This window comes from Zootoca vivipara, chromosome 6 (assembly GCF_965207765.1).
Source record: "Zootoca vivipara chromosome 6, rZooViv2.hap1.1, whole genome shotgun sequence".
Taxonomy (NCBI): domain Eukaryota; kingdom Metazoa; phylum Chordata; class Lepidosauria; order Squamata; family Lacertidae; genus Zootoca; species Zootoca vivipara.
The window spans coordinates 86,288,373-86,306,641 of record NC_142589.1 but is presented as its reverse complement, the minus strand read 5'-3'; the positions used below and the strand labels follow the sequence as shown (position 1 = coordinate 86,306,641).

The following is an 18,269-nucleotide window of genomic DNA, read 5'->3' as shown; positions in this document are numbered from 1 at the left end:
TTGAAGCTTGAATTGATTTAATTCTGGATTGTTTCATTTGCTGTTTTAATGTGTTGCAAACCATTTTAAGATTATTTCTTTAAAATATAAACCAGTATGGAAATGAAATGAACAGTAATAATAAATCTCATTGGAGTACAAAAATTGTGCGTTTTAAAACTCTCAAGTTATAGGGGGCACCACACAAAAAACCAAGTCTGTTGGTTAGAAATCTCATCCCTCTTCAAAGTTCTGGACCACTGATACATGCAGAACACACCCTCTGAAAAAAAAATGCTGCATTTCAAATAAGTAAATCTCTGCATCTCCCCTCCCCCTTACTTTACTTTCCTGTGAGAGGGGAGGGGAGGCCAGCCTGCCACTTGAACATTTTTAAGTGCATCAAAATAATTTGGAACGTCAACACATCAAAACGTGCTTAGAAAAGTCTGCTTTAATTTCGCATCTTGGCAGGGAAGGACGGGAAATGCTCCAGGAGTCCACGAACTGTTAAACAGAAGTGAAAAAGCTGACTAGCAAAAGGCATGAACGGTCAGGGATGCATTCTCGCCTGTTCCAAACGGCTCGCTTTGTTTTGTGGGTTTACAGCTTGTTCCATCCTATAAGCCGTGGCTCAGGCCTGTGCGGTTAAAATGCATAAACAGTCTCAGCTGCACCCAGCAGCAACACTACAGCACAGGGGCTGCTATAGCTCAGGAAGCAACTACAGAGGAGCTGTGCTAACTCCACTCCGTGAAATATAATCATGGCTGGCTTCAGGGATAAGGCAACCTCTGGCCAGCTCCACTATGCAGCAGGACCACTCTAGAGAAATAGCAATCTAAGTACAGAGTAGGACGTTTGGTCCAATTAGGTTGGTATTGTCTACTCTGACCAGCAGCAACAGCTGTCCACGCTTTGAGGCAGGGAGTTTCCCCCAGCCCTACCTGGAGTTGCCATTGGCATTGAACCAGGGACGCTTTAGTGGATACTTCTCCATTGCAGGGGGTTGGACTAGATGACCCACAGGACCCCGCCCAACTCTACAATTCTGTTTTTCTACAACCAATGTGCAAAGCACAAAAATGTTTCCCGTCTTCTGAGCAGCAAGCTTGCCACCAGGCGAAAATGTTCCCATGATACCACAGAGCAGCAGTGCACTATAGGCATTGAGGGAAATTTTAAATGGCAGGTTCAAGGCCAGTTTAAAAATTAAAGGGGAGGTCGGCCCTAGGGTGCGGGGTGGACTTTGCCAGGAGCTGGCAGTTGCCCAGGGGCACTGTGTGGTGGTGCAAGACCTGGCAGAACAGGGTCTTGTCTACAGTGGCTCCCTGTTTGTGGAACACTCTCCCCAGGGAGGCTCACTTGGCACCTTCATTATATAGCTTTAGGCACCAGGCAAAAACGTTCCTCTTAAACCAGGTCTTTGGCTGATTGACAATGCCTTCCCTTTTAAATGTGTTGTGGGAGGGGGGATAATTAGATTGTTATTGTTGTTATTTTTATTAAGTATTTTGTGTTTTTTATATTGTAATTTTACATTGTGAACTGCCTGGAGATCTTCCAGCAGAAGGAAGCATACAAATTTAATAAATAATAATAATAATCTACAACACTTATTCGGAATCAGTCCAACCCAGAAAGCACCTCCTTGGCCCATCTCTGGCCGAGACCAGTGTTACTTCTGCAGCAACAGAGTTAAGGTGTGTTGCCGGGGGGGGGGGCAGCCAGCTGACTTGGGAAAGGCAGCACCAAGCAGCTTAAAACTGGGAAATCTGGGAAAGCATTGCTGTCATGCGAGAACAACATGGGGAAGCAGGGTGGCAGCACCAACTTAAGCTCAATTTCCTTTTCTGCCCATTACCGTGCTGTGCTAGGCGCTGTACAATTGCTAATTGCATTTGAATTGCTTTATTCCTTACATGTTGTTTTGAATATCCCAATTCTAGCTTCCTGTTCCATTTTGCTGCTAACCTCCCCACTCCTCTCAGGTCACTTAAGGCGACAGAGCAGCAGCTTCTCCTGCCGTTCCTTCAGGGACGCACAACGGACCACTGGGATGAACCTTGTGGGCCGCTGGTGGCCCATAGAACGCGGTTTGGGAACTCTCCGGTTTTTGAGAGAGAGAAAGAAGACAACCCAAACTAGTGTGCAATGTACTTGTGTTTAAAATGTGCTTTTCGGGGGGGGGGGGGACAGGCGCACCTGCTAGGATGAGATCACACATTTTCATCTCCTCTTCTGAGTTACCCCACCCCACCCCAGCCAGCTGCCTCATTCTCCTTCATTGCTTTTTCGGAAGTTCAGGCCATCCTTAGTTTTTGTTTGTTTTTTCAAACTGTCCAGACCAAACAAACTCACATGCACCAATGCTTTGGTGTGCAGTAAAAACTCTGCAGTTCATAATTTTGGGGGGTGGAGGGGAGGAAAAAGGAGCTTCTTTTTAAAATAAAAAATACTGCAAGGTGGGGGTAGGAGCTAATGGGGAACACCACCCATCCCTTCTCACACAAACCCCACCACAATCCTAGCTCAGTCTTCCTTATAACCTCCTCCAAACCAGCAGGGACGGAACACAAATTGCCGAAAAGTTACGGAGCACAAGAGGGTAGGGTGGAAGACCTTGCTCGCCTGCCGTGGACACAGAACATTTTATTTTCCAAAATGGGGCAGGCCAGAATGTACATCTTTGATGGCATGCGATGCCTCGGGAGACTGGGCAGAGGTCTCAGGGTGGTCACCTCCGAGCTGTGGTCTGTGGCAGGATGACTGGCACGCAGGCAATGCCAGCGAAAGACTCTGGGAAGTGAAGGTCCCTCTCCCACTCATCCGTCTCCGTGTTGTACACCTGTATGATGCTGGTTACGTTGTTCAGGTGCCAGTTGTAACCCCCGACGATGTAGATCTTCTTCTCCAGCAGGCAGCAGCCCGCCTCGGACTGCCCCGCCCGCATGGGGCTGACCGTTGTCCACTGGTTGGCTTCGGGGACGTAGTACTCCACCGCCAGGACGTCAAAGCAGCGGTCGACATGGTCCATGCGGCCTCCGAGCGAGTAGATCCTGCTGTTGGCGCTGACCATCGCGTGCAGGACTCGTGGCTCGTTCATGGGGGCCTTGAACTCCCACTGGTCCATGGCCGGGTCGTAGCAGTGCAGGGCCTTCTTGTCCTCGACCGAGATCCCGTAGCCACCCGATATGTACAGCCTGCCCCCCACCGCGGCCCCGGCGTGTCCCCACGTCCTGCGCTTGAGCGAGCACACGTAGCTCCACTCGTTGGTCCGCGGGCAGTACCTCTCCACCGAGGCCAAGCTGCCAGAGCGGTTCCTTCCCCCTGTGGCGTAGACCATGCCATGCAGGACATTCAGCTGGAACTGGATCCGGCTCTCCTGCATGGCCTGGATGCGCAGCCACTGGTTCAGGTGCGGGTCGTAGCGGTAGCAGGCGTCGACCGCCCCCTCGCCGCTGCGGTACTGCAGGTGCTGCCCGCCAACCACGTAGACAAAGTTGTCCAGCAGCGCCACGCAGGTGTGGCTGCTGCCCACCTCCATCTCCGTCAGCTCCTTAAACTGCCGGGCACTGCCATCCGGCAGGTAGTAGACCTTGCTGCTCACAGTGCGGTCATTGTCCGTGTAGGGCGTGCCGCCAAAGGTGATGAGGGAGAGCACGTCCGAGCGGATGGCAGTGCGGGGCGATTGCATCTCGTGCTGCCGGAAGGGCAGGATCTGGTAATTGAAAGCCTCCAGGAGGTACTGCCGGCACAGGACGTCTTCCACCATGATGTCCAAAGTCTGGACGTGGTCCACCAGCTCGGAGGACTTCATAAGCGGGAAGCGGATGTGGCAGAGGACCTGGCTGGCATTGCCACGGCGTGCTGGGTCGTACTGCAGCCAGCGGATGGCGGCCCGGAAGAGGTCGATCTCGCTACAACTCTTGAGCTTGTTACTCTGGAGGAAGAAGACGAGGCGCTCGAGGGGCAGGTGGAGGAAGTCCTCCTCCTCGGAAATCTGGAGGAAGTGGCGGAAGGTGAAGGCGTCCACCGACTCCTTCAAGGAGGCAAGACTGAAGGTGGTGGCCATCTGCCCGATGTTGAGGCAGGTCTCGACGCTCATGGCAGACTTGAGGAACTCCTCGCACAGCTCCACCACCGGCACCATCTGCAGGAAGACGGCTGCCCCAAGGACGTCCTGGATGCAGTCCAGGTCCAGCGTCACCTCGGCGCTGTAGGCAAACTCGATGATGTGCTTCAAGCCCTTCGCAGAGACGCCTTTCAGCTCAATCACATCCTGGTTGGCTTCCCGCATTCCGCCAGTGAACATGGCCCTAGATGTGAAAGAGCCCAAGAGAGAAGAGAGTGTTCAGATTCACCATTCCTAGCTGTCAACACAGGCAGCTTCCCCAAAGGCTGCTGAGTGATTCCTGTTTCCATCAAGTAAAAGTTATCCTTTTAACCCAACTGTTGTTGTTGTTGTTATAATTAATTAATTAATTAATTAATTAAACAAATAAGCAATTCAGTAACATTTTAAATTTACCAATCAATTATTCCAGCTATGACTTCCCCTCCCACCCTCCCTGGTTCCCTCAAAATTTGAATTTATGTGGCATATTATAGTTACTCTATATCAGGCATCCCCAAACTGCGGCCCTCCAGATGTTTTGGCCTACAACTCCCATGATCCCTAGCTAGCAGGACCAGTGGTCAGGGAAGATGGGAATTGTAGTCCAAAACTTCTGGAGGGCCGAAGTTTGGGGATGCCTGCTCTATATGTTCACCCTATCTCACAAGAAAAACAAAAAAGTTCACCCACCCTGCTATTCTTACTCATATCCTATTTGCCATTTTAACATCTTTACACTGAGTTTTTAAGTATTCTGCAAGCATCTTCCAATTGTTGCATATTATTTAGGCGCTAGGCAAAAGTATTCCTTTTCTACCTTTTCCTTTGACTTTTAGTTATCCGTAGCCTCTTTGATTTGGCGTGCTATGGTCCATGGGGTCACGAAGAGTCGGACACGACTAAACGACTAAACAACAACAACAACAGCCTCTTTGATTGGGACGTGGGTGGCGCTGTGGTCTAAACCACAGAGCCTAGGGCCTGCTGATCGTGACGGGGTGAGCTCCCGTTGCTCAGTCCCTGTTCCTGCCATAGCTGCCAAGTTATCCCTTTTTTACAGGGATTTTCCCTTATGCTGAATAGGCTTCCTCGCGAGAAAAGTGTAAACTTGGCAGCTATGGTTCCTGCCCACCTAGCAGTCCGAAAGTACGTCAAAGTGCAAGCAGATAAATAGGTACTGTTTCCGTGCGCTGCTCTGGTTCGCCAGAAGCGGCTTAGTCATGCTGGCCACATGACCCGGAAGCTGTCTGTGGACAAACGCCGGCTCCCTCGGCCTGTAAAGTGAGATGAGCGCTGCAACCCCAGAGTCGTCCGTGACTGGACTTAACGGTCAGGGGTCCCTTTAACTTTACCTAGCCTCTTTTGATTGGGTGGGATGTTTCACCCCTGCTTTTTGTGTTTTCTTTTTGTGCTGTACATGTATGTTTTAAGTTACCTTGGTAAAGAAAGTGGCCAATAAATTTAATAAATAATAACAAAAATAAAAATTTTTAAGAATCTTTGCAGCTGCCCCATTGCTAAGGAAACTCCCTCCCTAGAGAAATCTGCCCTGACTCTTCTCTGGTGGCTTTTCACCACTTTCTATTCTGACCAGCATTTGGCTTTTCTGGAGCCCTGACATTGTTGGTCATATTTAGGCGAAATGTCCAAGCATCCTCTTGAGATGCTACCAGATAGAAAAGGGCTGGGCAGACAGGTAAATGAAAAGGGAGATGACTAACAACAGGGGTCTGTGGGAAGAAGAGAATTTGTTGCTCTTTTGTCTAAGGCCAGCCCAGATCTAGGTCAATTTTACTCTGGGAAATCGAAGTGCCGAGTTCCCTCCCCACAAGCTCAGTGACCGGCTAAGCCACTAAATGGTTATTGTTCATCTGGGGCAACAAATGGAAGCTTTATGCATTATGATGCCGGCATATCTTAAGCTGCTCCATTGTTGTGGAGCGGGAGGAAGGCTTTTTATCAACAACGGCAAGCTAAAAGTCTGGGGAGGCACAGTCAAATAATCCTGGTGTTGTTAGAAGACAACACTTCGAAGCCCTGAAATCCAGATTAAAGAAACGAGGCGAAAAGCTTTTCAGAGCCGCCTCTCCCTCGCCCCCTTAATCTGAACCTAAATTGGGGCAAGACGGGGAGACAAAAAAGGAGGAACATGCTACTAGATCCTCCTTCCTCTACATACCCAAGTTATTGAAGAAGCTTTTGATGCACTTATGGCCCAACACCATAAATGCACAAATTCAGTCGGACAAGAGCCATTAGCATCTGCCTCCGATAATCACTCGCCTGTTAGAAAGAGCAATAAACCTCTGGGTTTTGATGTTACTAGGGAAATGGACGCCAATAAAGTTAATAGTAATAATAGTAATAATAAAACCCACACACAAATCTCGCTCGCCAAAAAAGCAAGGAGGGTGTTAGCACCAGCAGCTGCAAGAAGGCGGATAAAGGGTCGTAATTGCCAAATACGGAGTGGCCAGTGTGGGAGATGGGTATTGAGGTTCACCACTTCTGTATGCTCAGAACAACACCCCCACACACACCCAGCAGGGACGTGGCAAAGGCTTTGACCCTAGATCCTCTGCCCCAATGGTGGTGGTAGTTTTCCCCAGACCCCCAGATATCAAGTCTGAAGGGGAATGCAAAGTAAGTCGCCAGGCTCAGAAGCGGGAGCACAGATGAAGGAATAATAATAATAATAATAATAATAATACAGTAATAATAGTAATAATAATAATAATAATAATAATAATAATAATAATAATAATAATATGCTGCCCATCTGACTGGGTTGCCCCACCACTCTGGGATGCTCCCAGCAAAATACTGAAAATACAATAAAACACCAAACATTAAAAACTTCCCTTCAGATGCCTTCTAAAAGTCAAGATAGTTCTTTATTTCCTTGACAATCTGATGGGAGGGCATTCCACTGGGCAGGCGCCACTACCGAGAAGGCCCTCTGCCTGGTGCTTTGTAACTTCACTTCTCAACAGTGAGGGATCCGCCGAAAGGCCCACCGAGATGGACCTCAGTCTCCGGGCTGGACGATGGGGCTGCAGACACTCCTTCAGGGCTTTGAAGGTCAGCACCAACACTTTGACTTGTGCCCAGGAACATGCTGGAAGCCAGTGTAGATTCTTTAGGACCGGTGTTATATGGTCTGACGGCGCCCTGCTAAATCAGAGCAGAGGCCCGTCCGATTCAGCCTTCCCCAGCCTGGTGCCCTCTGAACTACAGTTCCCACTGCAGCAGCCGCACAACTCTATGGAACCCACGGCCTGCCGCTGCAGCGAATCAGGTGCCTCCAGGAAGTTTACACAATGCCGGCAGCCCTCTGCAGAGGCTGGGCCAAAACATTCCTGGCAATGCTCCTAAACATCACAGCCAATAAGCCACAGGTGCCTCTTTGCTCCTCTTCCACAAAACTCTCCAAGCCCCCTTTTTAAAAGCCATCTAAACTCACGTCCATCGCCATACCTCTGTGAAGATGTGTTCTGTGGAACACTTTATTTCGTCTGCTCTTAGTCGGTGCCAATTCAGTTCTTAAAAGGGGATTAGAAAAACAGGGTGTTCAATTCAGTTTTACTTATAGAGTAAACCTGCTGAAACCACAGGGCCTAATTTCAACGGCTACTAGCCAGGATGGCTGTGCTCTGCCTCCACAGTCAGATAGACAGTAATGCTTCAGTTGCTGGCAATTGGGGTGAGGGGAGTTTTTTTGCACTCGGGTCCTGCTTGTAGGTTTTCCTTCCAGATGTTGTAGAACTACAACTTCCATCCAGGGGCGCACCCAGGATCAAAATTAGGGAAGGGCAAGGGGCGGGGGCAAGGGGTGGGAGGGGAGGGGCCACAGTGGGAATGTGGGCGGGGCTACGTTGCCTGCACCGCCCAGCTCTTCCGAGGAGGCGGCCCCAGGCTCCCGCTCCCGGCGCGAAGCTCCAGAGGCGCGCGGGGAACGTGAGCCTGTGGCTGCCTCCTCGGAAGACCGGGGAGGCGCGGAGGAGGCAGCCACAGGCTCGCGTTCCCCGCGCACCTCTTGAGCTTCGCGCCGGGAGCAGGAGCCTGGGGCCGCCTCCTCGGAAGAGCTGGGCGGCGCAGGCAACGTAGCCCCGCCCACATTCTTCCGAGGAGGCGGCCCCAGGCTCCTGCTCCCGGCGCGAAGCTCCAGAGGCGCACGGGGAACGCGAGCCTGTGGCTCCGCTTACGCTCCCCGTTCCTGCTTAGCGCTCCTCCGCTTATGCTCCCCGCGCGCCTCTGGAGCTTCGCGCCGGGAGCGGGAGCCTGGGGCTGCCACGCCTGCGCCCCTCAGCTTCTAGGGGAGGCAATTGCCCCCTCCTGCCCCCCCTGCCTACGCCCATGCTTCCATCATCCCTGGCAATCCCTGGCCACACAGCAGCTCCACATGGGCTCCAGCTGCCTTCTCAAGGACACTGGAAGCTGCCTCACATGGAGTCGGATTATTGGCCCATCTAGCTCAGTAGTGTTCACACTGATTGGCAGAGGCTCTCCGTTTCAAGCAGGAGCCTCTCGCAGCCCTGGAACCTTCCACATGCCCTGCGTACCACAGACTTAGGGGCCATTCTAGGAAGAGATGGTCTCCCTCCCTCCCCAACTTCACCTAACACCAACAGGGACTGTTTCCTGCACTGTTTCCGGAGAAGACAGTCAGCCTCCCCCGGTGGAAGAGCAATGTTTGAACTTCCCCGGGAGCCAGTCACGTGTCCAACTGCGCCAGGGTGGAGATTTCCAGCAACTGACCTCTCCATCAAGACAGCTGACTCATGAGCAGCAACAGACACATGTCCTGCGCTTCTGCTGCACGATTCATGGACCCCTTTTCTGGGCACCTTAGTCCTCAAGCACCACATCAAGGAAAGTAAGTGCAGGGCTGGGTACAGAGATATTTGACTCTGCTGTAGCCTTTTCACAGGCCACCCAAATGGAGCTCACAGACCACAGTTTAAAAAACCTCTGCTTTAGTCCATAGTTAATGCCATCTCCATTTCCATTCCCACTGTGCGTGTTTCTCCTTCTTGCATATTGGGACAAGTGAACTGCTCTAAGAGCAAGCTACAGTCAAGCAGCTGACTGTGGTTGAGATCATAGAATTGGTAGGGAACCGGAGGGCCATCTAGTCCAACCCCCTGTGATAAAGGGTCTTTTTAGTTCTTCTCTCTCTATTCTCTTTTTTTCTTTTTCTCCTTTCCATACAATTGTGTTTTGTATTTTCTTATGTGAATTTTATTGTTTAATATGTTTTAAAACTTTCAATAAAATTGTTTTTTTAAAAAAAATAAAATAAAAAGTATCTCAGTCAGGGTGGGAGACTGGGAGAAGAGGTAGGCACCTAGGTGAGAGCTGGGGGAGCCTGCCTTTCGATGGTAGCCATGTTGGTCTGGATCAAAGTAAAATAAAAAAATTCCTTCAGTAGCACCTTAAAGACCAACTAAGTTTTTATTTTGGTATGAGCTTTCGTGTGCATGCACACTGAAGGAATTTTTTTATTTCGATGTGTGGGTAAATGATAAGATATGCACAATATAAATGTGATAAAGGGTCTTTTCAGTTATTCTTCCAGTCTATTCTTTTTTCCTCTTTCTCTTTTCTGTACAATTGTGTTCTGTATTTTCTTATAAACGAGTTTCAATGTTATTGTTTAATATATTTTAAAAAATGCTTTCAATAAAATTGTTATAAAAAGAAAGAGGCATTCTGTTGTGGCAACCGTAAGCTAGGTTTAAGGTGACATTTGGTGCTTCTATATCTGAGCTCCTAACGATGGCGCAGAGGTGAGGGGGTACTCTGGGTCTCTCACCTGAAGTAGTCACTGCAGGCAGCCAGGACAACTTTGTGGACCTGGAACACCTCGTTGTTGATGGTGAGGATGACATCAAGCAGCTGGGCCTGAGCCCGGAGCGAGGCCAAGCCATGCAGGAGTGTCGCGCTGTGGCCCGGGGCGGAGAAAGTGCATTTCAAAGTGCTGCTCTTGTCTGCCATGCTGCAAGGACGAGGGGTTGATATGGGTGGAAAGAGGAAACAGAGAGAGAGGCTTTCAAACTGCTGACCTGTAAAACTGAAACAATCAGGGCCGTACGAAGGCGAGCAGAGCAGAGCAAGCCAAAGGGTTCAGCCCAGCATCCCCTCTTCCACAAGGTCTATGATGCCCTCCTGGAATCATGGAATTGTAGAGTTGGGAGAGAGCCCCAAGGGTCATCCAGTCCAATATAATAATAATAATAATTTATTATTTATACCCCGCCCATCTGGCCGGGTTCCCCCAGCCACTCTGGGCGGCTTCCAAAAAAACAGAAATTCTAAAATACAGAAATCCATCAAACATTAAAAGCTTCCCTAAACAGGGCTGCCTTGAGATGCCTTCTAAAGGTCTGGTAATTGTTCTCTTTGACCTCTAGTCCAACCCCCTGCAATGCAGGAATCTCAGCTAAACCATCCAGGACAGATGGCCATCCAACCTCTACTTAAAAAACCTACTAGAAAGGAGAGTCCACAAGCGACCCAGGGAGACCATTCCACTGTCAAACAACCCACACTGTCAGGAAGTTTTTCCTGATGCTTATTCAAAATCTCCTTTCTTGTAACTTGAAGCCATGGGTTCAGGTCCAACCCTCCAAAGCAGGAGAAAACAAGCTTGCTCAAACTTCCATCTGACAGCCCTTGAGGCAGTTGAAGATGGCTATCCTATCTCCTCTTAACTCTCCTCTTTTCCATGCTAAACATACCCAGCTCCTTCAACCATTCCTTACAAGGCTTGGTTTCCAGACCCCTGATCATCTCCTCTGCACCACTTCCAGCTTGTCGACATCCTTCCAAAATTGTAGCGCCCAAGACTCCAGGTGTGGTCTGACCAAGGCAGAACAGAGTGGTCTTGCACTCAGAGGGTCGCTGGTTCAATTGCTGGTGTCTCTAGGCACAACTGGCAAAAACTTCTGCCTGAAACCCTGGAGAGCTGCCGCTGCCAGTCAGCGTAGATGACCTTGAGCTAGAGGGACCAATGGTCTCACCTGGTATAGGACAGGTATCCCAATATATTCCTAAGTAGAGCTTGTTTCCCCAAGACTGCTTCAACCAAAGAGCAAGCAGGGACCTTTTCACAATTCAGCCACAACTTCTCAGACTGGCACCTACCTGAACAGTCCAGGACCAGCATTGGGTGCCATGAGAAGCACAAAAGCAAAGTGCAGCTGCCAGCTGAGGCAGATGGATTCCACCTGCTCCCTGACCTGGGCTGAAGTGGCCATTGTGACAGCATCCAGGTGAGGTGCCCTGGCTAGCTCACAGGACCAGGGCTTGGAGGCAGAGAGCAGGGTTCCCAAATCTCTCCCGCTTTGCTTCAGAATATGCTGGAACATCCACAACCCCTTGCATCGGCTAGCTTTTTGTGATCCTTACCAGAAGACTTACCAGAACCTTCTCTCCTAGAAGGTCCATTTGGCTTCCTCTTTTCTGGAGAATTTAGTGCCCAGGGTTTCCCAAACTTGCATCTCCAGCTGTTGTTGTTTTTTTTAAAAAAAACTACAATTCCCATCATCCCTGACCACTGGCCCTGCTAGCTAGGGATGATGGAAGTTGTCGTCCAAAAACAGCTTGAGAAGCATATGTTTGGCAAGCACTGATTTAGGCACATGGTAAACATCTTTTCTGGATTGTTTTAATTCAGTGATGGGGAACTATTTTTTTCTGGGGAAGGCCACATTTCCGTGGGATAACTGAGGGGGAGAGTAAAAAAAAAAAAGGCAGGACACCCAGTTCTCTCTCACACACACTCACACTCTCTGCTACCCCATGTCCCTTCCTAGTGCCCAGAATGAAATTTGACGCCCTGTTAATTGGGGGGGACCGGGGGACTTTTAAATGAAGTTTTCAAAAACACAGTAAAAGAAACAAACCAATTACAGAAAAGAAAGAAAAGAAACTAAAGTAAGAAGAAACAGAAGAAGAAAGGACCAGATCTCCCTTATCACTATACAGTGGTACCTCGGTTTATGAACACAATTGGTTCCGGAAGTCTGTTCATAAACTGAAGCGTTCATAAACTGAAGCAAACTTTCCCATTGAAAGTAATGGAACGTGGATTAATCCGTTCCAGACGGTCCGCGGAGTAACCGTTCATAAACTGAAGCAAACTTTTCCATTGAAAGTAATGGAAAGTGGATTAATCCGTTCCAGACGGGTCCGTGAAGTACTTAAACTGAAGCGTTCATAAACTGAAACATGGGTGTAATTGGTTCCGGAAGTCTGTTCATAAAATGAAGCGTTCATAAACTGAAGCAAACTTTCCCATTAAAAGTAATGGAAAGTGAATTAATCCGTTCCAGATGGGTCCGCGGTGTTCATAAACCGAAAATTCATAAACCGAGGTTCCACTGTATCTTAACTTTCATCCCCTACAGAGGAATGGCCCACACCATTTCAATTAACTCTTTCTTCCCTGCTGCTTTTGGATGGTATTAGTGACGTTATCCACTTTCCCCTCCCAGTTATTAATCGTGTTCTATTGATTTTACTGTACTCTGCATTGCTTACTGTTTTGGGTTTCCCCCACAGGGCCTTTGTGGCTGAAAGGAGGCAGAGAAAATCCTAAACAGAACAAGTTCAACGAACAAACTCATAAGACAGATCAGTACCGAAATGATCCCATTAAGATACAACAAAGCTATGATGACGTTTGTGAACAAGCTATCGTAAATTTTCTTTCCAACTCCTTTTGATTGGAGATGTGCGGAAGCAGTTAGAAGACTAAGGGAAATTGTTTATAGAATGATAGAATTAGAAGGCACCACTAGAGTCGTCTAGTCCAACCCTCTGCAACTCAGGAATCTTTTGCCCAAGGTGGTGCTTGAGCCCACGACCCCGAGATTAAGAATCACAAGCTCTACTGACTGAGCTCTCCCAGCTGCTCAGTAGAATGAACTGTGGCTTGGTTTAATGCACATTTCGTGTGCATGTGGAAAATAATCCTAATCCTACCCCACAACCCTTAACTTTTTTTCCTTCAGATGCTTTGATGAGCACAAGATGCATCATTTGTGAAGAAGAAGAAGAAGAAGAAGAAGAAGAAGAAGAAGAAGAAGAAGAAGAAGAAGAAGAAGAAGAAGAAGAAGAAGTCGTCTTAAACTTTATCCCAAGCATACAAACCGGAAAATAAAGGAGGGAAGCATTAAGCATACAGTACTTAAAATCTAATGCTGTTCTACTAAAGGCTGCTCACTTAGTGCCTCAAGTTACATGCCTGTACAGAAGGCACATTTTCCATTTCTAAAATGGCAATTTGAATTTTTTTTTAAAAAAGCATATATACATATAATACAGTCAGCCTCCTTCAGATAAATTAGCAGTATCCATGGTTACTGAAACAATTCAGATCTTTCACCACCGTACAAAACAAGAGCACAACACCTCTCTTGAGCAAGTGCACGGAGGGGGGAGATTCTTAAATCTGGAAAGGATCTTAGAAGCCCAGTGGTGGGTTAAAACTTAAGTTTAAGCACAGAGTCTCTCCTTTGGCAGGTGTGTGTTTTTTTTAACGTCCACCAATATGTTTTAAATTGACAAATCGAGAATGCAGGACACTCGGGAACTCTTAAGAGCTAAAGCACAACTGACCTGTGTTAGGAGGCTGCAGGTTTTCACTCTTGCTTAGGAGCGTAAGAAATTCCTCGCTCCATAGATCAGATCAGACCCATCTACTCTGGTATGTGCCCTAGCTATCCTCCCACTCGGACTACTGCAATGCGCTCTCCGTGGGGCTACCTTTGAAGGTGACTCAGAAGTGACAACTACGGTAATCCAAAATGCGCCAGCCAGACTGGTTCCTGGAAGCGGCTGCTGGGACCATATAGCACCGGTCCAAAAGGATCTATACTGGTTCCCAGTACTTTTCAGAGCACAACTCAGTGTTGTGCTGACCTTAAAGCCTTAAACGGCCTCAGCCCTGTATACCTGAAGAAGTGTCTCCACCCCGTCGTCGATCCCGGACAATGAGGTCCCTATCTGAGGGTCTTTTGGCAGTTCTCTCACTTTGAGAAGTGAGGTTACAGGGAACCAGGCAGAGGGCCTTCTTGGTAGTGGCGCCCGCACAGTGGAATGTCCTCCCATCAGATGTCAAGGACATAAAGATCTACAGTGGTACCTTGGATTAAGAACTCAATTTGTTCCGGAGGTCCGTTCTTAACCTGAGGTACCACTTTAGCTAATGGGGCCTCCCGCTGCCACCGCGTCGCCGGAGCACAATTTCTGTTCTCATCCTGAAGCAAAGTTCTTAACCCGAGGTACTATATCTGGGTTAGCGGAATCTGTAACCTGAAGCGTCTGTAACCCGAGGTACCACTGTACCAGACTCCTAGAAGGCATCTGAAGGCAGCCCTGTAGTAGGAAGTTTTTTAATGTGTAATGTTTTATTATGTTTTTATAAATGTTGCAAGTGTGGCTGGACAACCCAGTTGGATGGGCAGGGTGCAATTATTAATTATTATTATTATTATTATTATTATTATTATTATACAAAACTTATATACCACTTGATCATTTGTTTAAAAAAACTAAGAAGCTCTAAGCAGTTTGCAACAATATAAAAGAAAACATTAAACATTGTCAATTTTTTTAAAAAAAGCAGGTGTTAAAAATATTCAAACAATGATTAAAACAAATGGTAGTACGTTCTCTCTTTAAGTCATAATCTACTTGTCTAGATAGGCTAGCCTAGAATAAAATGTTTTAAGCAGGTGCCGGAAAGAATACAGGGAAGGCGTCGGCCTGATGTCAACAGTCCAGCTTCCGGTCAACACACAGCAGGCAATACCCTGAGTGAAATCGACTCATTATCTGACCTGGGATATAAAAGGTCATTTCCTGTGTTGTCTCTCAAGGAGCCGACTGGGGCTTTTGCAACATGGTGGAGAACAACTATCTCCACCTCCAACATCCAGCCTGAAGTACTCTGTGAAACCAGAAAGCTTGCTCATTTTTTAGCAAAATACAACAAAGCGACCTACCACTGAACTTACCTACAACAAAGGGGGGTAGGGGAGGGGGGTAGCTCAGTTGGTAGAGCATGAAACTTTGAATCTCAGGGTTGTGGGTTTGAATCCCATGTTGAGCAAACGATTCCTGCATGGCAGAGGGTTGGACTAGATGACCCTAGGTCCAGTATACCTGAAGGAGCGTCTCTACCCCCATCGTTCTGCTCGGACACTGAGGTCCAGCACCGAGGGCCTTCTGGCGGTTCCCTCGTTGCGAGAAGCCAAGTTACAGGGAACCAGGCAGAGGGCCTTCTCGGTAGTGGCCCCCTCCCTGTGGAACGCCCTCCCATCAGATGTCAAAGAGAAAAACAACTACCAGATTTTTAAAAGACATCTGAGCGCAGCCTTGTTTAGGGAGGCTTTTAATTTTTAATAGATTATTGGATTTTATTTTTCTTTTGGAAGCTGCCCAGAGTGGCTGGGGAAACCCAGCCAGATGGGTGGGGTATAAATATTATTATTATAGGGATCCCTTCTAATTCTACAATTATATGACTCTATGCTGTTTGATGGGCTGTGTTTTAGGAAGGGAGAGTTTATTTACTGTATTATTATTATTATTATTACTACAACACCTACTACTACTACTATTCTGTGGTTAAGACAATCACGATGGTCAAGATGACAACAATAAATGTAACATACGGTACTAAAATAAAAGACTAGTAGTAGTAGTAATTATTAATAATAGTAATAATTTATTTATATGCTGCCCCATCTGACTGGGTTGCCCCAACCACAAATTAAACACAGAAAGACACAGTAAGTAACAACAACACAACACAATAAAAATATATTGTGATGAAATAATAAATAATATAAAGTAATAATGATAGGAATAGAATAAAGCAGTAACAATGATATGATGATAAGGATAATAAATGTAAAATAACAGTGATAGGGACACAATAAAATTTTATAACAATATAAAACAGGCATCCCCAAACTGCGGCCCTCCAGATGTTTTGGCCTACAGCTCCCATGATCCCTAGCTAACAAGACCAGTGGTCAGGGATGATGGGCATTGTAGTCCAAAACATCTGGAGGGCCGAAGTTTGGGGATGCCTGATATAAAATAATTAGGCAAGGCATATGATAAAATAAAGCCGTGAGAATGATATAAATGTAATAATGATAAGTGATATAAAATAGTAATGAGAGTAACAGGATAAATTCAGAATAGTAGCGATATAATAAATTGTAGAATTGTAGGATCGTTGAGTTGGAAGGGATCATGGGGATCATCTAGTCCCACCCCATGTAATGCAGAAATATGCAGCTGCCCCATACGGGGACTGAAACTACAACTCTGACATTAGCAGCACCAGGCTCTAACCAACAACATCAAGTACTGCAAAATGATGATATGCATGTGATAAAATAAAACAGCAGCAATGGTATCCCAAAGACTGGGATAGCTCACCACAGCACCCCAGGGTTGTGGGTTGGAGCCCCACATTACCCTCGTGGTCCCTCCCACTTCTACAAGTCTATGGTTCTATGATATACTGTACTAAATACGATGATAGTATGAGGATAACAACAAATAATGCAGAATAATAGCGATAGAACAGCAACAACGATATGCTAAATGCGATAACGACTATAATAACAAAAAATGTAAAATGAAAATAAAGCAACAACTAACCGATGCACTAAGTATGACAATAATAGCAATGCGATAGAGCAAAAACAGCCGCATGAATGCAATGCGCTAAAAAAAATATAAAGAAAAATCTTAATAAATGATGTACTGCAACGAAAGCAAAGCTGCAAGAACAACGGGTATCAAATAGTAAAAGTGCAGGGAGTTCCCTCATAAAGAGCGGGCGCCCCTCTTATTCTTCCTCCTCCCTCCTCCTCCCTCTTTCCTCACCTGCTGCTTCCGCCGCCGCCGCCGCCGCTCCCTCCGCCTCCCCCGGCGATGCTGGGCGTGGGCGGCCGCTCGGCGGAGGCGAAAGCTTCGGCCCCTCCGGACTCCGCCATCTTGCCCGCCGACGCCGCCTCAGCGCGAGGCCAGGCCCGGCCTTAGGCCTTCGCGAGGCCCGGCTTCCCCTTCCAGGCGACGCCGACGCTGCGCCTCAGAGTAGGCCGGCCGGGAGGCGGGAGGACGACGACGAAGACGCGGCGGAGGGGGCGGGGCGAGAGGCGAGAGGCGGGGAAAGGGGCGGAGTCGAGGCCAGCCCTCCTTTTTCTCGTGTTCCCTCAGGAGAAGAGAAGGCTGCAAAGGTCCCGTAAGGCACAGGCCGCCTTCCCCCCCTCTCTTTATATAAATATCAGTTAAAAAACACACAGGCGCAGACTTGCCTGTCCCTCTCTCTAATATAAAATATAATATCTCATGTCTCTAGATACACTATATCAGGGGTCAGCAAACGTTTTCAGCAGGGGGCCGGTCCACTGTCCCTCAGACTTTGTGGGGGGGCCGGACGATATATTGAAAAAAATATATGAATTAATTCTTATGCCCCACAAATAACCCAGAGATGCATTTTAAATAAAAGGACACATTCTACTCATGTAAAAACATGCTGATTCCCGGACCATCCGCGGGCCGGATTTAGAAGGCAATTGGGCCGCATCCGGCCCCTGGGCCTTAGTTTGGGGGACCCTGCACTATAATCCAGCATCGCCTGAACTCTGCAAGTGCGGCTTTCTCCCGATTGAAGTGCAGAGTGTTTGAGGACTGGGACATTCGCAGGGAAACCAAAACGCTCGTTTACAAAGCTACTGTACTACCAACCTTACTACCGGTATATGCTTGTGAAACATGGACCACTTATAAACGCCATCTCCAACTCCTCGAAATATTCCATCATCTCCAAACAAAATTTCATGTCACTTGGGAAGACAGGCGAACTAATATCAGTGAACTGGAATAAGCAAAGATCACCAGTGTTGAAGCAATGATTCTTCAACATCAACTTTGTTGGACTGGTCATGTTGTGCGGATGCTTGATTATTGTCTTCCAAAGCAACTACTCTATTCCAAACTTAAAAATGGAAAGCATAATGCTGGTGGTCACCAAAAGAGGTTTAACGACTGTCTCAAGGCAAATCTCAAATCTTTAAAAATGTAGTATAAACACTGACAACTGGGAAACTCTGGCCTGCGAACGCTCCAGTTGGAGAAC

At 47.6% G+C, this 18,269-nt stretch overlaps 1 protein-coding gene across 3 annotated transcripts; it reads right to left on the bottom strand.

The window, feature by feature from the left end:
* Positions 1-17,223, bottom strand: KLHL26 (kelch like family member 26). 3 transcript variants are annotated; one of them, XM_088672939.1, is made up of 4 exons: positions 17,012-17,223; positions 9,912-10,094; positions 7,574-7,638; positions 1-4,298 (listed from the first exon to the last, which is right to left on the bottom strand). In XM_088672939.1, the coding sequence occupies exon 4, from the start codon at positions 4,292-4,294 to the stop codon at positions 2,717-2,719; it is 1,578 nt and encodes a 525-aa protein (XP_088529065.1). In that variant the 5' UTR covers positions 4,295-4,298; positions 7,574-7,638; positions 9,912-10,094; positions 17,012-17,223; the 3' UTR covers positions 1-2,716. The 3 variants fall into 3 exon arrangements, with proteins under 3 accessions (XP_088529065.1, XP_034976051.3, XP_088529064.1); XM_035120160.3 differs by lacking the exon at positions 7,574-7,638; XM_088672938.1 differs by lacking the exons at positions 7,574-7,638; positions 9,912-10,094; positions 17,012-17,223 and adding an exon at positions 6,276-6,428.
* Between the last annotated feature and the right edge of the window lie 1,046 nt (positions 17,224-18,269).

Bases quoted from the DNA above. Each gene is read 5' to 3' on its own strand.
- KLHL26 (XM_035120160.3), bottom strand. From the start codon at position 17,121: ATGGCGGAGTCCGGAGGGGCCGAAGCTTTCGCCTCCGCCGAGCGGCCG. The intron at 10,095-17,011 runs GTGAGGAAAGAG...TCGTCCTTGCAG, and splicing joins GGCGGCGGCGGAAGCAGCAG to CATGGCAGACAAGAGCAGCA. The intron at 4,299-9,911 runs GTGAGAGACCCA...TTTCACATCTAG, and splicing joins GCCTGCAGTGACTACTTCAG to GGCCATGTTCACTGGCGGAA.